Source organism: Aspergillus novofumigatus, assembly GCF_002847465.1.
Source record: "Aspergillus novofumigatus IBT 16806 chromosome Unknown P174scaffold_1, whole genome shotgun sequence".
In the NCBI taxonomy this organism is placed as follows: domain Eukaryota; kingdom Fungi; phylum Ascomycota; class Eurotiomycetes; order Eurotiales; family Aspergillaceae; genus Aspergillus; species Aspergillus novofumigatus.
The window spans coordinates 5010973-5034733 of NW_020194274.1; the positions used below are offsets into that span (position 1 = coordinate 5010973).

Consider the following 23761-nt stretch of genomic DNA (forward strand, 5'->3'; position numbering starts at 1 on the left):
TATCAATCCACAAGACCAAAAACAATTACCAGAACAGGATCATATACTTCGCACCATGGCACCCATCTTGAAGAAGTACAAGGCCGCAGCAGTCAACGCTGAGCCAGGCTGGTTCGACCTCGAGGAGTCTGTCCGCCGTACCGTCCACTGGATTGACGAAGCCGGCAAAGCGGGCTGCAAATTCATCGCTTTCCCTGAACTATGTAAGTAACCCTCTTCGTATTTCTCGGCTGTACTGATTACCAACTCTACAGGGATCCCTGGCTACCCGTATTGGGCCTGGAAGGTCAATTACCAGGAAAGTCTGCCTCTGCTAAAGAAGTACAGGGAGAGCAGCCTCCCCTCGGACTCGGAGGAGATGCGCCGCATCCGCAACGCTGCCCGCACCAACAAGATCTACGTCTCCCTGGGCTACTCCGAGGTTGACCTTGCAAGTCTGTACACTACGCAGGTCCTGATCTCTCCCACCGGCGATATCCTCAACCACCGCCGCAAGATCCGGGCCACCCACGTCGAGCGCTTGGTCTTTGGCGATGGCACCGGCGACACGACCGAGTCGGTGACGCAGACGGAAATCGGCCGCGTCGGCCACCTGAATTGCTGGGAGAACATGAACCCGTTCATGAAGGCGTATGCAGTCTCGCTGGGCGAACAGGTGCATGTCGCCGCCTGGCCGCTCTATCCGGGCAAGGAGACGCTGAAGTACCCGGATCCGTTTACGAATGTGGCCGAGGCGAATGCAGACGTAAGCAATGTTCACTCTGGGTATTCCTTCTCCCAACTGACTGCTGCCCAGCTGGTCACGCCCGCGTATGCCATCGAAACGGGCACCTTCACTCTGGCCCCATGGCAGACCATCACCGCCGAGGGAATCAAGCTCAACACGCCCCCAGGCAAGGAGCTGGAAGACCCTCATATCTACAACGGCCATGGTCGGATCTTTGGTCCAGACGGACAGAATCTCGTCGCGCATCCTGACAAGGATTTTCAAGGCCTTCTGTTTGTCGACGTAAGCATAACAGTTCCTGGTGGACTTCGAGAAACTAATTTGATAGATTGATCTGGACGAATGCCATCTCCCCAAGGCACTCGCTGACTTTGTAAGTTCTGGCACTGAATAAATGAACGAAGCTAATGTATCCCAGGGTGGTCACTACATGCGTCCGGACCTGATCCGTTTGCTGGTTGACACCAACCGGAAGGATCTGGTTGTTCATGAAGACCGCGTGAACGGGGGAGTTGCGTATACTCGTACGGTGGACCGGGTTGGACTGTCGGCGCCTTTGGCGGCCGTGAGCCAGGAAACTGAGGATGAGAAGTGAACATTGTTGTTTGTTGAGACTCTCCGCTCTTTTTATTTGTTCTATCCGTCGATATAATGTAGACTGGCGTCGGAAGTCTGCATGTTACTGCCTATCTGGCTATGGTAAGCCAAATGTTATAGTTACAGATTCCGAATCAATACTAGAAAATGTTTTATCAATCTCCAAAAAACAGATTTCCATTTCTCCCCACGTCATACGATCCTAAGTTATCAATACTAATATAAGATGCGGCCATAAGGGTTTTGCTCGGTGTCTGCTCTCGGGGTTTGCACACGGGATCTCTTCAAATTTTGCCTCGAGCAAACACCTCGCAGCAATTTCAAACGGCATCTGCTTTCTCTTTCTAATGATCATCGCAAATCACCATGACCACTCCCGTACGCCGAACATCCCGCCGTCCACCGGTCAAGGTTGCTTGTCTGGCGTGGTAATCCACCTAACCCCCTGTGTAGAGCGACAGCTGATAACTGATATAGTCGCGCATCACGGATCCGATGCGATGGTCAGGAGAAATGCACGAATTGCATCTCTCGGGAGAGAACATGCTGCTATGTTCCCAGTAAGCGAGGGGGAGCGAGAGTTCCTCGCAACAAGCGCAAGAGCAAGAGCAGACTGTCGTCATCCTCCACAGTACGGACTGTAGATGGGAAGGATGAGATTCCGCAGGAGTCAACCCCTAGTGCAGAGGGAATATGGAATTCAAACAATGAGGATGGTACATTTGTCACGTTACGCCTGACTTTCTAGTCACTAACAGATCAGACCTCCTTGATCATTTTATGAGTCTAGGGAAACCGGGTGCAGGACTACGCAGCATCGAAAGCTCGGTGGCCGAGATGGAACACATATTTGACCATATCTTCGGGGTCGAGAATGGGAATCCTCTTTTCTCTGAAGGTGATGAGTCTGTCTCGGATCTGTTGCAAGTATACGGTAGCGATGAGGACATGTACGCCACCTCCATAATCCGTCGCGACAGCTACTGACCAGTCAGACTCGATGCTTACTACGTCTTCATCCATCTCTACTATCCTATCCTACCTCCTCCGGAACAGCTCCCGGTCTACAATCGTCCACTGAATGAAAATTCGCCATTCCGACCGTACAGTCCGCTAAGCTTGGCCATCTCTGCCATTCTCGTTCTCATCCCGCACCCCGGGATCAAGCAACCGTCAACGCCGGAGTATACGCGGCTTCGACGGAACGTGGCCCATAGTCTTGCACAGTCGGCTCTCGAAGCAGTAGAGGCGGATCTAGAGTTACTAGACTCCTCGTCTGACCCGTCCAGAGCGCTTAGCGATGGGGCCCCGATGATGTCCCGGCAGCCCTTCCATCCGAAAGTACCAGTGCCACTCGAGGCTGTTATGGCACTTGTACTCCTGAGTGTTTATGAATATGCCCAACGTGGAAATATCAGGAAGATGTGCAATCGGGCTGGCCAGGCCTTGACAGCTGCGATGAGCATGTCGTTGCATGAGGTGGTCGAGGACGACGAGTACGCCGAGGCGCGTCGGAGAGCTTGGTGGATTACTGTCTGTGACTGTTCTTGAAGTATATGACTCAGGCTAACGATTGTAGTATTTGACTGTCTGTCAAGGCTCGATAGCCAGCGGGATGGTAGGTTATCCTGATTCTTCCGAGGATCAAGTTTCTGATCGTCATAGCCGGCTGCATTCAACTTGTACGATCCGCGCTTTGTGACGCCGTATCCCGAGGTGGGAACTCCTTCTTGATCACATATCATACGTTAAAGATTGGTTAATTCATCCTGTTGATTGCAGGGATGGAAACTCCTCATTGAGGCGCAGCAGACAATCCTCGAGGCCACCACGTTTGTCCACGATCTCGACCAGACCGTCAAATCTCGGTTCAAAGCGTCCTGGATCTCGAGCCGAATGACAGAACTAGACCATCAAATCACGGTCCTTCTTCTTCTCTGCAGACAGTCCTCCTTGTCCACGACGATTTCTCCCTTGGACTCACCGGAGAAGATCGCCTCACGGACCATCAACCAGATTGCGGAGATCAAGCTACATAGGTACGCCACTCAGCTTTCTTATAGTCTGTTTTGCTGACCATCTCAGTGCTCGCATCAAGGTCCATCGATTCTGCGCCTTCTCGGATGTCCCCGTTTTCCGCAAGCGCCACTGTGATCTCCAGCCCGAATGCTGTGGCGTCGAGCCTGGGGAATCCGCCATCCCCTCGCCCCCGGAAGATATCCCCCTTCCGTCGATCATGAAATCTGACCTTCCCGATCTTTCGTTCCCTTTCTCCTCGCATGAATCATCCAAGATATGTCTTCAGTCTGCGCTAAACATCGTCACCCTGGTTGATAACCTCCCCTACCCGAATCCAGACCATACCATTCCCCTGACCCTGCCTCCGTATCTGTCAACTGCCTCCCGTGTAGAGGTTCCTCGAGCGATGCCGACCTTCGCCTGCTGCGTAATGCAGGCGAGCTATGCGATGCTGATGCTGTATCTCAAGGCGCGGGCTAAACATGCCAATAGTTCCGAGGACTCGGTGTCTGCCAAGGGCCTGTCGCTCAGGGGGTTTCTGAATGAGTTGCAGCAGAATCTCAAGCTTGTTGCGAAGATCCTGGCGAATTACGCGGTTGCGGCGGAGGCGTTGCAGGGGATGAAGGGTGAGTTTGTTTCTTCTTTCATTTCTTGGCTATATTGTTTGCTGACCAGGTTAGAGGAGGTATCGCATTGGGCATTTTTGGAGGGTTGAGAGAAATCCTAGAAATTAGTGAAACAGTGAGCTTTGGTTAACCTAATCTGATAAAACCCCAAAAACTGTAACCAACGGACTAACCAAATGGTTTCGAGTTTTGGGGTAGGGAAACCAAAACTATGTGATTCCCTAGGCTAGGAACCGAACCCTCACCGCGGCGAGTTCGGTGAGGGTCGGATTCGATTTTAGCGGTTTGGTTATGCAACTCTAGTAGTAGGTAAGTCTTCTCTCTTACTCCCCTATACTGCTATTCCTACGGCGACTATTTGTACATAAGGAACTTTTGGTTTTTTTTACAATGATTACATCTCACCACAATACTAGATGGCATTTAATATCAATACTAGGTGACATTCGACATCGATACTAGATGGCATTTGATATTAATACTAGACGGCGTTTAATAAGTCCTTCACCACCTGATCCCCGGAGGCAACCAACCTATAGTGGATATATAGTAACTTGTGCCATGCAGTGGTTGTTTAACTAATTACTCTTTATTGCACTTTTCGCAAGTATATTCCTTGTCAACATGGGGATATGAGAACAGAAAAGAAACTCTGTATGCTTTTTTGGGAGTGAAAATCTATCTTTTAATTTGGGGTTTTGTTCTAGTACTTCCCACACTGTTTTTGAAACGGCATCCTCCCTCTAATCATCTGTCTTGCCGCAAGTTGACTTATATGTGTTAAAAGCGTCTGTGGTGGTTTGGTTGAGGTGCCTGTTGGCTCTAATTTTCCACCTTCAACTGCTTTGCTATAGTCATACTATATTACCCTACTGTGATTTGAGCCTGGTTTGCTGACAACTACATCGCCTAATCAAATGTCATTATATTTCCCTGGGACACCCCCTCTAATTCTCCATCAGTCCAAACTGAAGCTGAGGGAATGTTAAACACATGTAAGATACGACAGCCGCAGCAGACACAGTTCCATACATGCCAGCTGGTAGGTAGGCAATGACTATGTAATGCCCGCTTAGTCCACCAAATTCATAGGCCTTGGGATCAGTAGTAGATTGTCGAGGTGGGTTGTGGGTCTTGTTGAGCATGGCGCGGGCCGCTGCCGCCTCCAGAGGCAAGGCGCAGACCACGCAATGGTGTACTCATCAGGCGCGAGGGAAGCCATCATCGCCATCAGGAGAACTAGAGGAGTTTAAGCCTAGAAGTGAACAATTCATCTGTCGAAGTAATTTAAAAGGCGTATAGGGAGTAAATTGAGGATGTCTCGGGTTGGGGGAGGAAGAGGGACAATCAGCCTCACATCCTGCAAGGCTACCTCACCTGACCAACCAGTCATCCTTCCTGTGATTGTATGCACATATCCATGATCATAGATCATAGAGCACAAAAGAAGCATATGCGTCAAGGCCATACTCATAGCATTTTTAGCACTCTTCCTTGTCGCGACACCGCATTAACTGATAAACATGCCTCCAGGTATCAGATAGGCCAGAACTGTGTTCAGCATCAAGTTGAGTTCCATCTCTGCTTGCATCCTTTGGGTTGCTTGTTATATAAAAGATAAGTTAGGGTTGGACGTACAGTGTCCTGCTTTTGGCCGCCTGGTCATCATGTTTGTTGTACGTCGCAGGCGCCAGCTCCTTAAGACATAGAGTATTTCCTGGGATTCCTGCTCATTCTGGTAATCTATGATGTATTCATGGGAAGCCGCCAGGCGATGGTGTTCCTCCACCAGTCAGTGTCCTTGTCAATCATGATCATGCGATGTCATGTGCTTGAGATATTAGAGATTGCACCCATATCACCCACACCTAGCCTTACGTCTTGGCTTCAGAGAAAAACTGGAGCCTAGGACTTTTGGAGATTTGACCGTGCGGTTCCATGTGGCTTAAGTACGGCTGAGCGGCCGGGAAGCCCCGTTTCCCGCACCCTATGGTTGTTTGTGCTTATTCCAACCTGAATCTAATGTAACAGGCAAATACTTTGTGTGTATGTGTGTGTATTCAAAGGCCGTGGTATGTTTCGAGTTATTAAACGCTCAAAGCCCTTGCCCAGAACTGACAGGAGAGTGATTAGCATGTACGACTAGAAACCCCCCTCCTCCCCATGTTCCCCGGCCGCCCGTATTGGTTAGTGGTTTTGGATGGACTCACTAGCTATCGCCATTATCTTCCAGAGAACCTTTTCAGGAGTCATGTACGGCGCCAAGGACTTCCACCCCGGTCAAGCGTTGCAGTAGTGTGGTGATAGCTATAATTGGTGACCCCTAATGCAATCATGTGCGCCCTGACATCTTGCATTAGTTAAATTGTGCCCAGTGGTGAGCGAGTTTTCTTAACCATCTGATGCCCGCTCTGAATCCAACCTGAAATCCATCCCTTCTCTCCTCCGGGGTAAGACGCGCCCTGCTATCCCATACTTTCAACATCGTGAGACTTACTTATCATGGTATATCTATGTTAATTATATCCTCTTGCGCTTATATCCCACAAGTATACTCACTGAGTTTGCTCAACGATAGTCCCTCCGCTTGCTTGCTCCGGGCACCGGCCCACACGGCAACGGAACACCTGCAATAGAGTAATGAACCCCAAATTTAACTCGTCCCAAGCTTAAGCTGATATTGCGGTCGCTGTAGTATCGTTGCGGTTCATGGTCTTAATCCCATAAACTCCACTGATCATGCATTCAATACCTGGCGCAAGCCACTCGATGACGCAGGGTGTCTGTGGCTTAGAGACTCTTTTCCAAAGGCCCAGCCTAATGCCCGTATCTACTTATATGAATATAATTCGAGTCCCGTATTTGGCGCCGCTAAGGATAGCTTCGTGAGAGAGGCGAATCAGTTGCTGGACGAAATATATGGCGAGCGATGGCAGATGGTGGGAGCCTTCGTATACTTGAACCGAATATTTATGGACAGTCCCTTCTGACGGGAGTGTCCAGGATGGCAGCACTCCGCTTATTTTGATCGGGCACAGTTTAGGTGGAATTCTGATCAAGCAGGTAGAGTGATAATCCGCTCACACTGGGGATCACAATAGAGCAAGGTGTTTAGCTGACATTCGTCTCACAGGCTCTCGTCAATGCATGGGCCAACGAGAAATATAGGGGCATCAAGGAAGCGACGTACAGCAGCCCTTTGTTTTATGCAAGCTTTTAAGCTGACTCCTGACTAGCTCCGCATTGGTCTTCTTCGGTACGCCGCACTCGGGACCTTCGAGGAACATGCAGATTGGGCTCGGCATGGCTTGTGCCAGGATTGCCCGGTCGATGCCCTTGAATCAAACATCCAAGATCATAGAGATCTTAGAAGGCGGAACACTATTCTCGGACCTGCTCACTGAGTCCTTCCGACACCAGCTGGAACAATACAAGATTCTCTCGTGCTATGAGGGAGTTGGTGATGTATGTGGGCCCCCATTTGTGAGCTCCCCGGTCATAATGTTGACATTTCTTCTAGATTGTACCCTTCGACTCTGCTGTTCTGGGACTCCCTGGTAAACGCGAGACGCAGCTTCGGATTAACGCAGATCACAGCAACATATGCCGCTTCGACATGACCGTCCAGGCAGATAAGGATAACTATCGAAAGGTGGAACGGAACCTGCAAATGCTCTGTGCAGATGCCCTAGTCCCGAAGGCCGGGCAGATTGCAAGATCCGGTAAGTAGCTGAGATCGAAACCGACAATGGGATATGTTTTCCCCAACCCGCCGGTAGGGATCAGGCTGCCAACGTTGTCCCTTATTACAATGTCTGCAATCATTGGCAAAAAAGAAAAAAAAAAAAAAAAAAATGCGTATCGTCTGTTATTATCCAACGCGGACTCTTCTGATTTCTGTTGTGCCTCTATATAGATGTACCTATGAAGAATTTAGCCTCCCAGGGTGGCGTTGATCTATCTAGCATCCTGCTACAACAACTGGATCCTGGGGTGATAAGCCACGGTAACCTATTGCCGAGAAGCACAGGACCCCGTAAGTTCTTTTCCTCAAATGCAACACTCAGTCTTTAACCCAAATCTCTAGGCTTCGCAGACGTCCCAGATCTCGCATGGCAAGTCTACCAATTATGCGAACAGTCACAAGCGGCCGCCTTCGCTGACGCCGCAACGGATGTCTCCCGTCTGTTTATCGGCGTCCGCAGCCTTAAGGATCGACTCGAAACTGACACATTTTCAACTGACAACACGGACAAAATTATGGAGGTCTTGAGCAAGTGCTGCCGAACGCTCCGATCCTTCCAATCCGTGATCGACATTTACCGGAATACTCCGCAGAGGGGTCGAGCGCACTGGAACAGCAACAGCTCCCGGGAGGAATTCTACGGGATGGAGACTCTCAAAGCGGACCTCCAAGGTAGTATTGAACTAATAAGCACTCTAAATCAGGATCTGACAAGGTATAATTGGCTCCCTGATGGTGAACACTTTCACGCAAACCCATAATCTTACTCGGTACCGGGTTCGCTGACGGTATGGTTCGATAGGCGTTCCATGAACGACTTAACTCAAAGGCTGGATGAAGTAATAGAGATGCTCAATAGCGGCGATGAGAACTTGTCTTCTCTTTCGAGTCAGCTGTCTCGAGCTTCGCTTTCCGATGTGGAAAGTTGGAGTGATATATGTTCGGACTTGGTCAAGGCCGGGTTATCTCCGAGTATTGTATCCGAGCAGAGGGAATATATCCAACAATGGCTACTGAATGCCGTCAAGGCTGGTCGAGTCAATGTCGACTCAATCCCAGACGAGGCCGGTCAAGCGGTTAGCTATGCCCGACACATTGAACAAGATGGGCATGCAACCAACGGCGGGGACGAGAGTATAATGACCATCAGGAATCGCAATGGCAGTCCATCTCTCAGACCTCCTTCAGACTTGACTCGCCGCCTTTCCGACAGCTCGCAACAGCTCGAAACAGACAAAACAGACACCACCACTAGCTCAGCACCTAAAAACAAACGCGCCTTGAAAAGCTGGACTCACTCCCTCGCTAGCAAGCTCCGGTATGGAACTTTCAACGCTCACGACGCTATCGAGAGAGCCGCTCTCACTGGTGATCTCTCATCAATGCAGAAGATCCTGGCGTCCACCAAGAAACTCGATCCGGCCTGGCGCGGCTGGGACGAGATTGAGATTCTATCTATGGCTACTGACCAAGGAAACATTGCAGTGCTGAGTGACCTACTGGCTCTTGGCGTATTTGCCAGCCGGAAAGACCAGCTGTGCAGTTGCCTCTCTTCTGCCGTTGAAAGGAAAGATATCCAAATAATGACCCTCCTTTTCGACAACGGAGCACCCCTGGAGGCTAAAGCTTTTGCTTTTGCAATGACGTTCGCTCCTGAAGGGATCATTGAGAGGATGCTGGATAGAATGGACGGAGATGGCGTCCTAGACCATGAGAGCCATGCGCATCTGCTTCTTCATGCAGCCGCAAAGCACGGTCACGGGAATGCATTCCAATCTCTTGTTGCGCAGTACGGGGGTATCAACGCTGCTATCAACGAGACCACCCCATTCCATTTAGCCTGCCGTTCCGGAAACGCGGAGAGTATCCAGCTCGCACTGGATCTAGGCGGGAATGTCAGAGTAACTGACGCGCGCGGCGATAGCCCACTCCACGCGTTGATCTTGGGGGTGGTCACCCTAGTTACGAGATTGGTGCGACAATTATGCTGCTTGTGCAAAACGGGGCGCATCTCGACGGGGAATCAGGTAATGGGCAAACAGCACTCCATTTAGCGGCTAGATGCGCACATATCAAAGCAATGGAAGCCCTGATACAGATGGGACTGGACCCGAACATTCAAACCACAGAAGGCAAGAGACCATTGCATACCGCCTGCAATGATGAATGGGTGCAGCGTAGCGTTGAGCGCTGGTTACCTTGGTATCTTAAAAAGGAGTTCAATGTCACTCAATTCGTCTTAAGCCCTGTCTGTGATATGAAAGACCCGAGAGAAAGCACCTACTACCCAGAGAAAGTAGACGATGCTATACGGCTTCTCCTACAGTACGGGGCTTCAGTTGATGTTCGTGCGATGGAGAATGTCACCCCACTGCATCTTGCGTCGAAGAGCGGGAAGCCGAGCCGGATAAAGATACTTCTTCAACATGGAGCTGACGCTCAAGCGGTAGATGATTGGGGATGGACACCACTGCATTATGCCATTATCAGCGCATCGCAAGAAGCAGTAGACCTGCTCATTCCGTATGGCGCCGACTTGAAGAAAAAAGTCCCAGTGAAGATGATGGGGGAGCACCGGGAACGGATGGACACAGCTGATCTGCTTCGAGTCGTAAATAAAGGCGCGTTTAGAGACTGGGAACGCAAGTTGCAGCTGGAGAATGACGAGACGACCTCTACTGCGAGGAAGTAGACAAGGCATTTTTTCTGGAATCTTAGATATTAGCTATTCCCTTGTGTTTCTACTACTTTTAGTTGTCCCAGTAGCGCTAACCTAGTATTCTTGATAAATAATAAAGGTAAACACAGTCATGACCATACAAACCAATCCAGCAACCATGAACGTGGCAGATATCCAAAGTGAGAATATCCATCTCCCAGACCCACGTCCACCGCGATGATCGGCGGCATAAGCTCATTTGAACAATCAAACAACGCCACCGTCCCTTTAGCTGTTCCCCGAGCGGGAGGCAGAAACAGGGAGGCACTGCATTGGATTTGCCTTTTATCTACAACAGAACATATGCCATACCCTGGCTATCAGAAAGAACCTGACTGTCCTAGTTTAGCAGCTACTGGCATATGCCCTGGGCTGACTTTTAACATTAATAACACTAGCTACTTTACTCTGCTCCCTTCAAGGCTGTCTTCTATGTTAACCTTGTGCGCGCCAGCCATGAGAACAAGTAAAATAATATTTATGAACTGTGTGAAGCTGAATTATGCGCTGGTAAATACAGGCATTAAAAAAAGAATATTACTATAATAATAAAGATCAAGGATATCCAGAGCTACATTAATCAGATCACTTAGTTGAAATACACAGACGCAATGTATGCTGTGAAAGGCAACACTCTTTTTGCAAGCAAGGCTATGCAGGCTCAGTATAATGAAATAGCATACTAGGATATCATATAAAGGGCGCCAAACTACTCAATCCTGCAGAGCTACCGACTGCTATAGGCCGTCGGGATATATAGTAGAGTAGAAACAGGTAGTACCCATGAACGTTGACTGACTTGTAGAGACACTGGATCATTCTGCTTTGCCTTGCCGTCTCTGAAAGTGATAAGAGCCAGAGCTCTCTAGATTCGAACAGGATCACCCTATACAATAGTGAATTCTGGAATATGCCTCAAAAAAAGGTGATGTGACTTAATTCTGTGAATATCCTACATTCACTCTTCTTTACTCGCGGCTTTTTATGTGTGATACCACCAGCCTTTCACTTCTTCCTCTCTCATCTCATCGCCCTCTTATCATTCTCATCTTCTCCCCACCAACACTGAGGAACGTCTTCCTCAGTCACCTTGATATGAGTTGAATTTCAAGTTGAATCCCTCAAGTGATGGGCTAGATCCTGTATAAATAATCAGGTATGACTCCAGATGATCTAATCAACAGCATATTGACAATAAGTCTCAGCGGTTACCATCACGACAAACACTGTACTGCAGATAGACCGTATCAATTTTTCTCATGTCAGTAAACAAGCTAGCAGAAATACATAAGTCATCATACCATCGTCCCTTCTTAAATCCCACATTCTTCAGTCGCCCTCTCTCCACAAACCCACGTTGTTCATACCACCTTCGCAAACCCTCGCCATTCTCCTTCCCGGTAGTGTCAACCGACATACAGGCGATGATACTACGCACTCGGCCCTCGCCCTCTGGAATGAGCTCTACGTGCGTTTCGTACTCCTTATGTTCGCAGGCACGGTGCCAAACTCCTTCTTCCGACTCGACAGACTCCAGAATAGACAAAAGTAGACGGCTCCCCACGCCTTTCGATGTATATTCCGGGTGGACGTACAGAGATACCTCGACTGTCGGCGCGTAGGACATCCGTGTGCTGTTAAACGGGGCGAGGTAGCCGTACCCTAGGACTTTGCCGGTTGTGTCGATCGCAACGCGATAGGGTAATCCGCGGGATTGAATGTCTCGGAAAGAGGAGATAAGGGATTCAAGGGGAGGAGGATGTCGAAGGAATGTGGCGACTGACTTGCGCACGTAGAAGCTGTAGATAGTGTGGATTTGGGAGATGTCATCCTGAGTGGCTTCTCTGATTTGGATGGACATTGTCATTTGTCATTGTAGATTCTTTGATGTCAGGAGGGAAAGGGAAATATGATGCTACGGATTAGACTTGGGCGGGATGATATGAGTCATTGGCTGCAGGCTGCCGGGCTCGTGTTGTTTTCGTTTAGCTTAATAATGGTTGTTTATATGATACGACTTATCCATGCGTCTCGTTTATAGTCCGCTTCTTTTCTCGCTCTGTTAGTTGAATAGCATTGAAGTCGTCTGGGCTGAATATATACTCGTATACAATCAATTCTAGCCGCATAGGTAGCATGTACATGCCTAAATATACATCCTTCTGCTTCTCTCCCTATGTTGAACCTGTTCCAGCTATATCGCATTGAGACTTCTATTTCTCGCTCCTATCCTGAGAAGCTTCAGCCGTGGATCTCTCGACCGGTGCGTCCGTGGCGGAAGTTGTATAGTCTCCCAGGCCAAGACCAGGTGATTTGTAGTCGTAGTCGTACCACCAGCCGATGTCGTTGATTCCGGATGCATAGTATTCTTTTCTTATGGGTTTGTTTATGTTGTTTCTGTTCTTGAGCTGTCTGGTTCCCCGGACACCATAGTTGGTAGATGCTTGGGCGTCGTAGGAGCCATACGTACTGTCGCCGTCTATGGGTTCGCTCATGTTGATATCGGAATTTCAATACGCTTGAACTAACAGCTTTTTGTTATGTTTGGGAGTATTTGAAAAATAACGCATGGTCGTTGAGGCGCATTTTATGTGTGGCAGTGGCAATAGCTCTAGAATGATATACTCCTGATGTCACCACAACCGAACGCATCTGAAATTGACAACATTAACTCAGAGTCTATTTTTTTAGAGTTGCCGTCTGTTTCTGAATTGTTTCTAAATATGCAACAGGACAAGTGGGCCTAGTAAATGAGTTTAATATGAGAGGTTGTTCCTATCTGATGTACATTATGCTAAAGTTACCGCTGAGAGGATATATATATATTCAGCGGCCATAAGGTCGCATGAACTCATTCATACCATCCTCATATATTGCATTCAATTACAGTTCCACTATGATATATTTAGTGATCATAACCACAGCCAGTGCTTTACTGTAGATTTGAATTCTGAGTCACAGACCGTATACATCAGAAGCTGGCCTCGCCATGAATTTGACCACTCAAGCTTTCGGCTGGACTTCGAAGCTTGCGGATAATCAGTCTATCGCTCATGTCTCACAGTCACAATCGAGAACGGAAGATCACTTGCCCTAGATTCTAGAATAATACGGAGTCCAAGATAATCAGCCCCAGCCTGCCAAGGGGTGGACAATCTGCCGGGAACGTCCCCGATGATCAACGGAGGCTGAGAGAATCAGAACTTTCAATAATAACAACAATACAATAGCAGATCTGGCATCGATGATCCCTTCCCACAGCGTATGTACTCTGGGACATTTGATTGTACCTTATGTAAGGGGGAGAATGTAGGGGGTCTGCCGGCGCTGCTCGCAATAACGTCGTGATTGGCAGTCTGTTTTCAGACATTGCCTTGGAAACGGGAAGTATGTGTCATATTGTTGAATTGTATCATAAAAAGATGGATCAGCTTGAGCAGATGTCTCGGTTGTCTTGTTTGTCTTCAGTTTATTCATCGTCGACAAAATGATATGGTATCAATCAGCTTCCTTGCTGGGTGTCGCTGTGATCGCCCAAGCAGCCACGGTGCACTATTCCCTTGACTTGACATGGGAAACTGGCAGTCCGAATGGTGTCAGCCGGGAGATGATCTTTGTCAATGGTCAGTTTCCCGGTCCCGCGATTATTCTCAACGAGGGCGACGAGGCGATTGTAAGTAATAGGCAGCATTGCAGCATCTAAAGAGCAGGCATACTGATTTGGTAGATTGATGTCACCAACCACTTGCCATTCAACACATCCATTCACTTTCACGGCATTGAGTAAGTACTTCGCTGCCAGGGGATGACTTTTCTGACGTGATATAGACAGAAGAACACCCCGTGGGCTGACGGAGTTGCTGGCCTCTCCCAATGGGCGATTCAGCCCGGCCAATCCTACACTTACCAGTGGCGAGCAGAGACTTATGGGACTTATTGGTGAGCTTATCTCTAAACCCGTATCTTCAAAGCTAACGTCTCAGGTACCATGCTCATGATAAGGCTGAAATTATGGACGGACTATACGGACCGGTTCATATCAGGTGAGATCTCAACACAAGGCAAGACAAGACTTATATTAACGAGAGATTAGACCTTCACCTAACAGAGATTCCCCATTTTCAATGATCTCCAACGATCCGGCCGATATTCAGGCCATGAAACAAGCCGAGCGCAACGGCAAACTGGTCATGCTGTCAGACTGGGATCATCTGACCGGCAAAGAGTACATGAAGGCATTGGAGGAGACCGGATACGATATCTTGTGTGTCTGACAAGCCTCATTCCTCCGGATATAACTGACCATATCAGCTGCTCCGATAGCGTTCTCATCAACGGCCGCGGCTCGGTGTTCTGCCATGACCCCGAGGAAATGACCAAGATGGTCCCGCCACCGGCAATGGCCATCATCAACAGCACGTTGACTGACAAGGGGTGGGTCAATCCATTGCATATCACAGATCCGATATAATGCTGACTGCAAAAGATGCCTGCCATTTGTGCTTCCCATCCAAGGCGACTGGGAACATCACCCTGACAAGGTCCCACCCGGCATGAATGAGGGCTGCCATCCAAGCACCACGCAGGAGACAATCTTCACAGTGGATGCCAGACACCAATGGGCAAGTTTCCACTTCATCAGTGCAGCCAGTCTCAAGGTGCTGGTCGTTTCCATCGACGAACATCCCATGTATGTGTACGAGGTGGACGGCCGGTACATTGAGCCGCAGCTGGCGCACAGTGTGAAGCTATACAACGGCGAGCGGTACTCGGTCATGGTCAAGCTGGACAAGGAACCGGCCAACTACAAGATGCGCGCGGCAAACGACGCCGGCAACCAGATAGTCTCCGGATTTGCGACAGTGACCTACGAGGGCGGCCAGACCAGTCAGCGCCCATCCCAGCCGTACATTGACTACGGAAGCCGTAACACCAGCGCCGAGGTCATTGCGCTGAATACAAACAATCTGCCTCCGTACCCGGCCATCAGTCCTGCTTCCGAGCCGGATGACTTCCACATCCTGAGGCTCGGCCGCACCAACTCCTCTTGGGAGTGGTCGCTGGACGGAGCAACCTTCCTGCCTAACAACCTTGCTGCATCGCCGCCAGCCATTCTGAGTCCTGAAGCGCCCGAGTTTGCGGACGCGCTCAAGATCACGACCCGCAACAATACTTGGGTTGACATTGTCTTCCAGCTGGTTGTCGGCGAAATTACCCCAGTCCAGCCTCCTCACCCTCTGCACAAGCATTCCAATAAAGGCTTCCTCCTGGGAACGGGCCAGGGCAAGTTCAACTGGACATCGATCAAAGAAGCCAAGGAGGCGAGCCCGCAGAGTTTCTTAAAGACGCCGATCTACAGAGATACGTTTACTACCTCGCCGCGTGGAGAGACGTGGACTGCTATCCGGTACCATGTCGAGAATCCGGGTCCGTTCCTGTTGCACTGCCATATGACAACTCATCTGCAGTCGGGAATGGGACTGATTCTGATGGACGGAGTGGATGTGTGGCCCGAGGTGCATGCAAACATGATTACTCCTAAGTGATTGCCAGGAGCGGATACCCTTATGAATCTTCGGTACATAGATTCATTGCATAATATTCAATATTTGTTTACCTCATACGTCATTTCTAGAGTCTGGGAATGTAGATGAAGATAGAATTTGACTCCGATAGGTTATAATGTGGCGCATATATCCTTTGTTGATCTCATACTGATCAGGGCATTCCGCTTGCATCAAGGAATAATCAACAGGGGAATTGCACTCGTCCTATCCCTTCTTTCTACTCCGTACATGGGAGAGTCATGATCATTGGGTTCTCGCATCCAAAGACCCCAAAGATTACTGCATTCGGATGTCCTGGCCCCTTGCATTCCTCGTCTAAGCCCCCTTGCATCGTACTACTCCGATCTCAGTGTTAGTCCATAGTTGTTTTTGTTTACAATTTTCCGTGTTCATTGACCTCGAAATAACTTTATTAGCTTCCCCATATCGTCTCGATGGGTTCAGTAGAAGTCTCTCCTCACACGACCAGCCATCGACATAGCCCGCAGTACACCATGTTCCATTCAAGGGCTCTCCTTCTCTCCTGGCTCGTCGGCTTCACCACGGCCAAGGATATCCATCTCGATTGGAACATCACCTGGGTCTGGGCAGCGCCCGATGGCTTTGGCCGTCCTATGATAGGGATCAACAACGAGTGGCCCTGTCCGATTGTCAATGCCGACCTGGGCGACCACCTCATTGTCGATGTGCACAATGGTCTGGGGAATCAGTCGACGGGAATTCACTGGCATGGCTTCCGTCAATACATGACAGGAACTATGGATGGCTCAAACCAGGTGACGCAGTGTGCGTTGCCTCCGGGAAGCAGCATGCGCTATGAATTCGATGTAAGTCTCGGCCCCCGCCATGACGATTGTTACTGTTTTATACTGATGAGAAAAGGCCAACCAAACCGGCACTTATTGGTATCACTCGCACGAAATGGGCCAGTATCCCGACGGACTGCGGGGTCCGTTCATCGTGCGGGATCCCTCGCCGCCATTTGCCTACGACGACGAGTTTACCCTGACTCTGACCGACCATTACCACGAGCAAATGTCTGTTCTTCTGCAGCAGTACGAGGCCCAAAGCGTAGGCACCCAGGCAGGCATCAATGAACCCTTGCCAGCGGCAGCTCTGATTAACGAGGCTGTTGACTCCACCACTCTCCGTGTGGAGCCCAACAAGACGTACCTCATCCATCTGATTTGCGTGGGCAACTGGCCCGGCCACGTTATTGTCTTTGATGACCACGAGATCAGTGTCGTTGAGGTGGACGGCACCTGGGTGGATGCGTACCCTGCGGGAGGCAAGAAGATTCGGCTGGCCACAGGCCAACGCATGAGCATCCTTCTCAAGACCAAGGACAACACCGACAGGAACTATGCCATCTGGGACTCGATGGACGTCAACATGATGTTCATCTATGAGAATCACGCTATCCCTGAGGGGTTCAACCCTAACACGACGGCATGGCTGGTCTATGACGAAGCGAAGGAGCTTCCTCCGGCACCAGACATCCACGAACTCGACCCCAACAACGACTTTGTCGACGATCTCGTCTACGTGCCAGCAAACCATGAGCCTCTCCTCGACAAGGTCGACCGCCAAATCATCTTCAACACCAGCGTGACTGAACTCGACGGCCGCAGCCTGTACACCATCAATGGACAGGCATACGTCGATCCGGAGGAGCCCACAATGTACACCGCGCTGGCGGCAAGCCCAGAGAAGTCTTCCGATGAGTCGATATATGGCCAAGTAAATCCCTTCGTGGTCCAATACGGCGAGGTCGTGGAGATCATTATCAATAACCACCACGGCAACCTACACCCCTGGCACATGCACGGCCATCAGTTTCAGGTCCTGCAGCGCACGATCCCAGAGGGCGGGTACTTTAACGGCTACTTTGCCAATATCTCTTCGACGCCTGTGAAGCGGGATACCATCATGGTGCAGAACCATGGCCACGCGGTGCTTCGCTTCCGCGCTGATAACCCAGATAAGTTTTCTTTTACTCCAATGAAGATGATGCATACTGACCTGAACTACGAGTTTGGCTCATCCACTGCCATATCGAATGGCACGTCACCAAGGGGTTGACAGGCACTCTCATCGAAGCCCCGGCGCAGATGCACGACATCTCGGTGCCACTGGATCATCAGAAAATCTGTCCCAGCTATGGCACACCACCGGGTGGTAACAGCCCTCCAAATGATGCGCCTCCTGCAGAGAACACAGAGAACACCACCCCGCCCTCATCTCCTCCTCAGGATACTCAGGATACTCAGCCTGATGGTAACACCCCTCCAAATGACACGCCTCCCGCAGAGAACACAGAGAACACCACCCCGCCCTCATCTCCTCCTCAGGATGCTCAACCTGGTGGTAACCACCCTCCAAATGATACGCCTCCTGCAGAGAACACCACCCGCCCTCTCCTCCTCCGCAGGATGCTCCCCAACCTGGCGGTGCGTCAGGTTCACCTCCTCCTCAGTATTCCCCTCAGCCTTGGGGTAACCCACGCCCGTCTCCTCCTCCTCAGCAGCCTCCACAACCCTGGAGTCAACCGAGCAACGTCCAGCCACCTGCCAATAACTACGCACAGGGGTATCCAGTGACTCCGAGCAATGAAGCGCCACCTGCCAACAACTACGCACAGGGATATCCAGTGGCTCCGAACAATGCCGCGCCACCTGCCAACAACTACGCACAGAGCTATCCCGCTAGCTACGTTCCTGTTGCGCCTGGCCCTGTAATTATCGACTCGGAGTTGCATTACGGTGGCAAGAGTAGTCGCGTTGAATCTTCCGGTACCAATGCTGGCCACAGAGATGGCATGACTGCAGAGAGTGGCGGCGACGCGAGTGCGTCTTAGTTCTTTTCTTGTGTATAGATTGACTTAATACTTTTTTTAATATCATTCTCTGGTAGATATGCCAATAGCTCTTCTTGAGTACCATCTACATGTATGAACCATCAATGGTCAACTACCGTGTATACAAGAGAGTGTAGGATTTGTCAGTGTTGAAGTACTCTCGATGAGCGAGAGGGCATAGTATTTATTACTTTTGGAGCTAGCTGTCTATGAAGTCGCGTGAAAAGGTTGCATGGATCTGGTCAACCCTCCGTAGTGTGAACACCAGATAGGTCTGTCGTTGAACTTCCAAGGCCTGCAGACCCAGGTTACAACTACAGAAGTCACCATTGAAATACAACATTGTATTGCCAATGCTATGGGCGTATTATATTAAGTAGAGTGCGAAAAGACACAGCCCGAAATTTTATAGTCTACTGACATCTCGATCAGTTCTTCGTCTTCGAAGGCGCAGCCAGAACCTGCTCCAACCACTCGTAGGAAACAGGAAGACTGTGGGGATATCCCATATGCGGGAGACCCTTGTGGAATCTGCAAAAGTCAGTATGCCCGTATTCACAAGGAGAACGAAATGAAGATGAGATAACATACCGTCCCTCCTTGGGCGAGCCATGCTCGAACAACACCAGGCAATCCTCAATCGGCACAACGCCATCATCGACACCATTCAACAGCAGCAGCCGGCAGCTGGGCTGATCGACGATGCCCGTCTCCACAAGCGAGAACTTCTTCTGTGCGCCGGCTACGAACTCCTCGACGGTCTTGTACCCGTGCTTGGTCGCCCATGCGGTGGTTAACCTAATCTTGTTAGCCTTTTCACCCTCCTTCTTGAGGAAACTGACGTACTCAAATGGATACTCATGGTCATTGACCTTAGCCAACCACTCTGGATCAAGATAATGGTGGCATCCCGGACCATGCGCAATAGCCCCCAGCAACCGGTCGCGATGCGTGTGCGCCGCCCGGATAGCATAGTACCCGCCCGCACTCAACCCCCAGACCACCATCTTGGCCGTGTTCAGCTCCGGACGTTGATCGAGATAGCTCAGCACGCTATCCCACAGTCTATCAGGCGAGGCCGGATCCGCCGGGTCAGCGGGACAGTCCGCCGTGCCGGGGATCTCAGCGATAACAGCCGCCCAGCCACGCGCGAGGATCTCGTGCGTGCGCTGGCTGTTGTCCGGCCGGTAGCCGTCCAGCCCGGTCATGATCAACACGACGGGGACGGGGTTAGACTGGTCTGCGCCCGCCGGGGTTCGGATGTAGATGGGGATGTGGGCGCCGTCCTTGCCGGCGCGGTAGGTGTGAGGCACTGTGACCTCGTGGATGGGCTGGGTCCAGAGAGAGGTGGCTTTTAGGTATGCCTCTTTCTGGCGCTCAAAGGCAACGCGCTTGATGGAGCTGGGCTTGGTGATGTCCACGTAGGGGAAGCGGGAGATGCGGTAGACGACCGCGGCGCGGCAGAGGAGGTTTGAGGCCTCCTCTTTTTTGCCGGCTTGGAGGGCCTGCGCGGCTTTTTCCTCGAGGGCGGATGCCGTTGGGAGGAACGCCTGGGTGTATTCATCTGAGGCGGCGTCGTTGATGTTTTTCTGGCGGGTTAGCAGGATTCTTTGTATCAGAGGGAGTAGAAATTACCGAGATGAGATGGTTGAAGATGGGCTCAAAGTCCTCGATGGAGCCGTCGTGGAAGGGATAGACGGATCTCGAACACTAACGACTATTAGCTGTATTCTAAGATTTCTAGGGGAAGACATACGGCAAACTTCCATCTCGACTCCCACAGGACCTTCAACGAGCCCTTGTGGGGGTAGACGGTATCGAACTTGTCTCCGAGGATCCAGCGTGGCATTTTGACTACTTGCAGTGGTTTAGCTTCTGACACAGATTGGTTATGATTTACAGACTGATTTCTAAGCAGCTATCCTCTACTTTATACCCTTTGTGGAAGGGTTGACAACCGCAGATGCATCCAGCCATACAGATTTCCCATTTGGGTAATCCTCGATCCGGCCGAGTGATGAGGCACGCATGCAGTAAGTGGGAAGACTCACCGACTGATTTCGGGGGCATCTAAATATAGATCAAATTCCAATGCCAATGCTGCATAATGTCTCGGTCTGGAATTATGCGCCGAATGCATTGCACAGTGGAATTGAGTGTCTTATCCAGAAATGGATCCGGTATGGGGTTACATTCGTCGAGTCCATGACATAAGGACGTGCAATGTTTGGCTCATACATGTGGATCTGAAAAGTCAATTCGCAGCATGCAGCATGACATGGCAGTCTCGATATAGTTCAGAGCATTGATGTATTCATTATGGAACTCATGTCTGGTTGTGGAAGATTCGGTCTCTCCGAACGTAACCCAACAGCGCCATGTATCAGGCCATATACAAAGTCAATCGACGTTTGCCACTCGCACAGGAACCTGAACAGACCACTGGACGATGAGAAGAATTAGATGCTGGCAGGCGTATTAGCTTAGCTGCCCTGCCTTAGCAAGATTATACTTTAGGTACAGTAGTATAAAAAAGAAAGTAAACTCATTATGCGACAAAGCTCTGCGATACAATTCCAAATCTTACTCAATGCAACCATACCCCGTACAAGCAGTCTAAATCAGACATTTGCCCCTCCATTGACAGGGATGATCTGGCCTATTCGTTCAGATTGCAAAATGATCAGCATTCCAATCCCCACCATGACCCTTGCATCGGGGCAGAAAGGAAGGAAAAGAACCAGAAAGAAACTCACCGTTCACCCATTCCGCATCCGGACTCGCCAGGAATGAAACCACCTTGCCAATGTCCTCGGGCACACCGCACCGCTTCAACGGACTGCCGCTCGCCAGCGCCGTCTCGATCTCCTCCAGCGACGAACTCTTGTCGCACCCGGGAGCATACCGCCATGCGTTCTCCCGCCACATGTCGCTCTTGACCCCCGCCGGCGCTATCGCATTGACCGTGCACCCCTTGCGCCCAAAATCGGCCGCCAAGCACCGAGTGAACCCCTCGATGGCCGCCTTGCTGCCCGCGTACAGCGCGTGGCCCGGCACCCCCAGGCCCGCTGCAATCGAGGACATGAGGATCACCCGCCCGCCCGGCTGGATGTGGTCGTAGGCGTAGCGGGCGACGAACATCTGCGCCCGGGTGTTGAGATCGAAGACCTCGTTGAAGTCTTCCAGGGTGGTCTCCTCCAGGGGCTTGAACTTCTCCATCCCGGAGTTGGAGACCACAATGTCCAGCCGGCCAAAGTGGCTGACCACCTGCTTGATGAGCGACTCGATGTTGGGCACGCAGGTCAGGTCCGCCTTGATGGCTACCGCCTGGCTGCCGATGGCCTGGATGGCTTCGACGACCTCTTGAGCCGACTTGGCGCTGTGGCCGTAGTTGATGGCCACGGAGGCACCGCGACGGGCCAGTTCGAGGGCAATGCCGGCCCCGATGCCTCGGCCGCCGCCGGTCACTAGGGCGACCTTGCCGCTGAGAGGGAGATGTGTTCCTGTGTTCACCATTTTGAAGGTTGAATGGAATAGTGTAGAAGTGTTTGTTTAGTGTGTTTGTTTAGGTGTACATGGTCACTATAGGTTTGTGATCATCTTTATATACAGACTGCATCTATTGGCATTAAGCGCCCAATTACGATTGATAAGCCAAGAAGCCTTACCGAATTCGCACTTCATTGTTTCACCCGAAGAATGTGCGCAATGAGATTGTCTAAGACAGGAATGTTGCTGTTTTCGAATTCCCGCTTCCAGCTGAGATGCTTTAGGATAGACACAAGGACAACATGAGACACATGGCTCTGTGCTCTGTTTGCGACGGTCTACTCCTTGCATGATGCTGACCGTGTAATGATCTAATATTTATGACTGCGCATCAGCTACTGAGACCTAAAATTCGAGTCCTCATTACTCAGATTCGAAAATACCAGTCGATCAGACAGTTCATACATACCCTCAACATCACAATGGTCGAAAAGAAGCCCAATCTGACGATCGAATTCCAAGGTATGATGCACCGATGATACAGGTTTGACCTTGACTAACCGGCCAGACTATCTTGCCCTAAAAAAAGTCCTCTTCGACTGGGCAGACAGCTATGACGCCAAGGTAAGTTCAAACGTCCAGCGAACCTGGAGAATGAAATTCACCCAGGGTAGGATTGGGATCGACTTCGAAGCATCATCGCCCCGACCCTGACCGTCGACTACAGGCAGATTGGTCTGCGCAAGTGGAGTGACATGTCTGCTGAAGACTACATGGCCATGGTTAGCGACATCGACTTCTTGGGTGACCCCACCATCAAGACCCAGCATCTGCTGGGCGAGTCCTGGTGGGAGAGAATCTCCGATACAGAGGTCATTGGCCACCATCAGCTGCGCGCCGCCCATCAGGTCTACACGGACAGCACCTTGCAAACTGTCAAGCTCAAGGGGCACGGGCATGCCACCAATGAGCACTACTACCGCAAGGTCGACGGCGTGTGGAAGTTTGCCGGCCTGAAACCTACCGTGCGGTGGAATGAGTATCAGTTCGAGGATGTTTTCCGTGCCGCGAAGTGATCAGTCTGAGCATAGATAGGATTAGCATAAGTACCATTTTATGTGAGACAGCAAAGATTTGTCATTTGAAACTCCCTCATAATGGCCAAATCTTACTTCCAGAATGTGCGGGGAGATCGCAAAGCATGTCAATCTTGTGGCATTTGGGATAAGCACGACCAACGTAGTTTGACCTGGGATAAGGTCTTGACCCCGAGAGTCTGTATGTAGTGCCCTCAATACAAATGCAACCCTACATCTGGGATCGCAGTTACAAACGACGAGAGTAACCTGAATTCTTGGCAGTGGTTTCAGGAATAGAATCGATCTTGATGATGGCCTGACTTCGGCCGGCCCCCA

At 50.5% G+C, this 23761-nt stretch overlaps 9 protein-coding genes across 9 annotated transcripts; 6 read left to right on the plus strand and 3 right to left on the minus strand.

Annotated features, from left to right (window-relative positions):
* Nucleotides 1-11: 11 nt before the first annotated feature.
* On the plus strand, nucleotides 12-1488 carry P174DRAFT_509522 (carbon-nitrogen hydrolase family protein). Its single transcript, XM_024831566.1, has 5 exons — nucleotides 12-203; nucleotides 255-745; nucleotides 797-1009; nucleotides 1056-1100; nucleotides 1146-1488. The coding sequence occupies exons 1-5, from the start codon at nucleotides 56-58 to the stop codon at nucleotides 1320-1322; spliced, it is 1074 nt and encodes a 357-aa protein (XP_024688237.1). The 5' UTR covers nucleotides 12-55; the 3' UTR covers nucleotides 1323-1488.
* Nucleotides 1489-1596: 108 nt separating this feature from the next.
* P174DRAFT_509523 (putative C6 finger domain protein) lies at nucleotides 1597-4173 on the plus strand. The gene is made up of 10 exons (XM_024831567.1): nucleotides 1597-1752; nucleotides 1802-2040; nucleotides 2088-2274; nucleotides 2320-2857; nucleotides 2904-2942; nucleotides 2990-3040; nucleotides 3107-3363; nucleotides 3410-3969; nucleotides 4024-4084; nucleotides 4157-4173. The coding sequence occupies exons 1-9, from the start codon at nucleotides 1691-1693 to the stop codon at nucleotides 4056-4058; spliced, it is 1968 nt and encodes a 655-aa protein (XP_024688238.1). The 5' UTR covers nucleotides 1597-1690; the 3' UTR covers nucleotides 4059-4084; nucleotides 4157-4173.
* A 2798-nt stretch (nucleotides 4174-6971) lies between these two features.
* P174DRAFT_438091 (ankyrin repeat domain-containing protein) lies at nucleotides 6972-10525 on the plus strand. The gene is made up of 7 exons (XM_024826451.1): nucleotides 6972-7032; nucleotides 7103-7434; nucleotides 7490-7691; nucleotides 7886-8005; nucleotides 8057-8429; nucleotides 8517-9650; nucleotides 9677-10525. The coding sequence occupies exons 2-7, from the start codon at nucleotides 7273-7275 to the stop codon at nucleotides 10404-10406; spliced, it is 2721 nt and encodes a 906-aa protein (XP_024688239.1). The 5' UTR covers nucleotides 6972-7032; nucleotides 7103-7272; the 3' UTR covers nucleotides 10407-10525.
* An 851-nt stretch (nucleotides 10526-11376) lies between these two features.
* P174DRAFT_448088 (GNAT family N-acetyltransferase) lies at nucleotides 11377-12316 on the minus strand. The gene is made up of 2 exons (XM_024828730.1): nucleotides 11735-12316; nucleotides 11377-11664 (listed from the first exon to the last, which is right to left on the minus strand). The coding sequence occupies exons 1-2, from the start codon at nucleotides 12298-12300 to the stop codon at nucleotides 11607-11609; spliced, it is 624 nt and encodes a 207-aa protein (XP_024688240.1). The 5' UTR covers nucleotides 12301-12316; the 3' UTR covers nucleotides 11377-11606.
* A 1235-nt stretch (nucleotides 12317-13551) lies between these two features.
* On the plus strand, nucleotides 13552-16050 carry abr2 (laccase abr2). The gene is made up of 7 exons (XM_024831011.1): nucleotides 13552-14106; nucleotides 14161-14216; nucleotides 14262-14372; nucleotides 14417-14476; nucleotides 14542-14697; nucleotides 14745-14867; nucleotides 14920-16050. The coding sequence occupies exons 1-7, from the start codon at nucleotides 13921-13923 to the stop codon at nucleotides 15977-15979; spliced, it is 1752 nt and encodes a 583-aa protein (XP_024688241.1). The 5' UTR covers nucleotides 13552-13920; the 3' UTR covers nucleotides 15980-16050.
* A 444-nt stretch (nucleotides 16051-16494) lies between these two features.
* abr1 (multicopper oxidase abr1) lies at nucleotides 16495-18857 on the plus strand (the record flags this gene model as incomplete). Its single annotated transcript, XM_024824595.1, has 4 exons — nucleotides 16495-16827; nucleotides 16883-17953; nucleotides 18076-18450; nucleotides 18477-18857. 4 exons carry the CDS (start codon nucleotides 16495-16497, stop codon nucleotides 18855-18857), a joined length of 2160 nt encoding a protein of 719 aa, XP_024688242.1.
* Nucleotides 18858-19037: 180 nt separating this feature from the next.
* On the minus strand, nucleotides 19038-20746 carry ayg1 (heptaketide hydrolyase ayg1). Its single transcript, XM_024826452.1, has 5 exons — nucleotides 20614-20746; nucleotides 20493-20567; nucleotides 19704-20446; nucleotides 19449-19655; nucleotides 19038-19388 (listed from the first exon to the last, which is right to left on the minus strand). The coding sequence occupies exons 1-5, from the start codon at nucleotides 20704-20706 to the stop codon at nucleotides 19286-19288; spliced, it is 1221 nt and encodes a 406-aa protein (XP_024688243.1). The 5' UTR covers nucleotides 20707-20746; the 3' UTR covers nucleotides 19038-19285.
* A 651-nt stretch (nucleotides 20747-21397) lies between these two features.
* On the minus strand, nucleotides 21398-22477 carry arp2 (hydroxynaphthalene reductase arp2). Its single transcript, XM_024826453.1, has one exon. It carries the CDS (start codon nucleotides 22371-22373, stop codon nucleotides 21525-21527), a length of 849 nt encoding a protein of 282 aa, XP_024688244.1. The 5' UTR covers nucleotides 22374-22477; the 3' UTR covers nucleotides 21398-21524.
* Nucleotides 22478-22828: 351 nt separating this feature from the next.
* Nucleotides 22829-23422, plus strand: arp1 (scytalone dehydratase arp1; the record flags this gene model as incomplete). The annotated part of the gene is made up of 3 exons (XM_024829494.1): nucleotides 22829-22868; nucleotides 22915-22970; nucleotides 23021-23422. 3 exons carry the CDS (start codon nucleotides 22829-22831, stop codon nucleotides 23420-23422), a joined length of 498 nt encoding a protein of 165 aa, XP_024688245.1.
* Nucleotides 23423-23761: the final 339 nt, after the last annotated feature.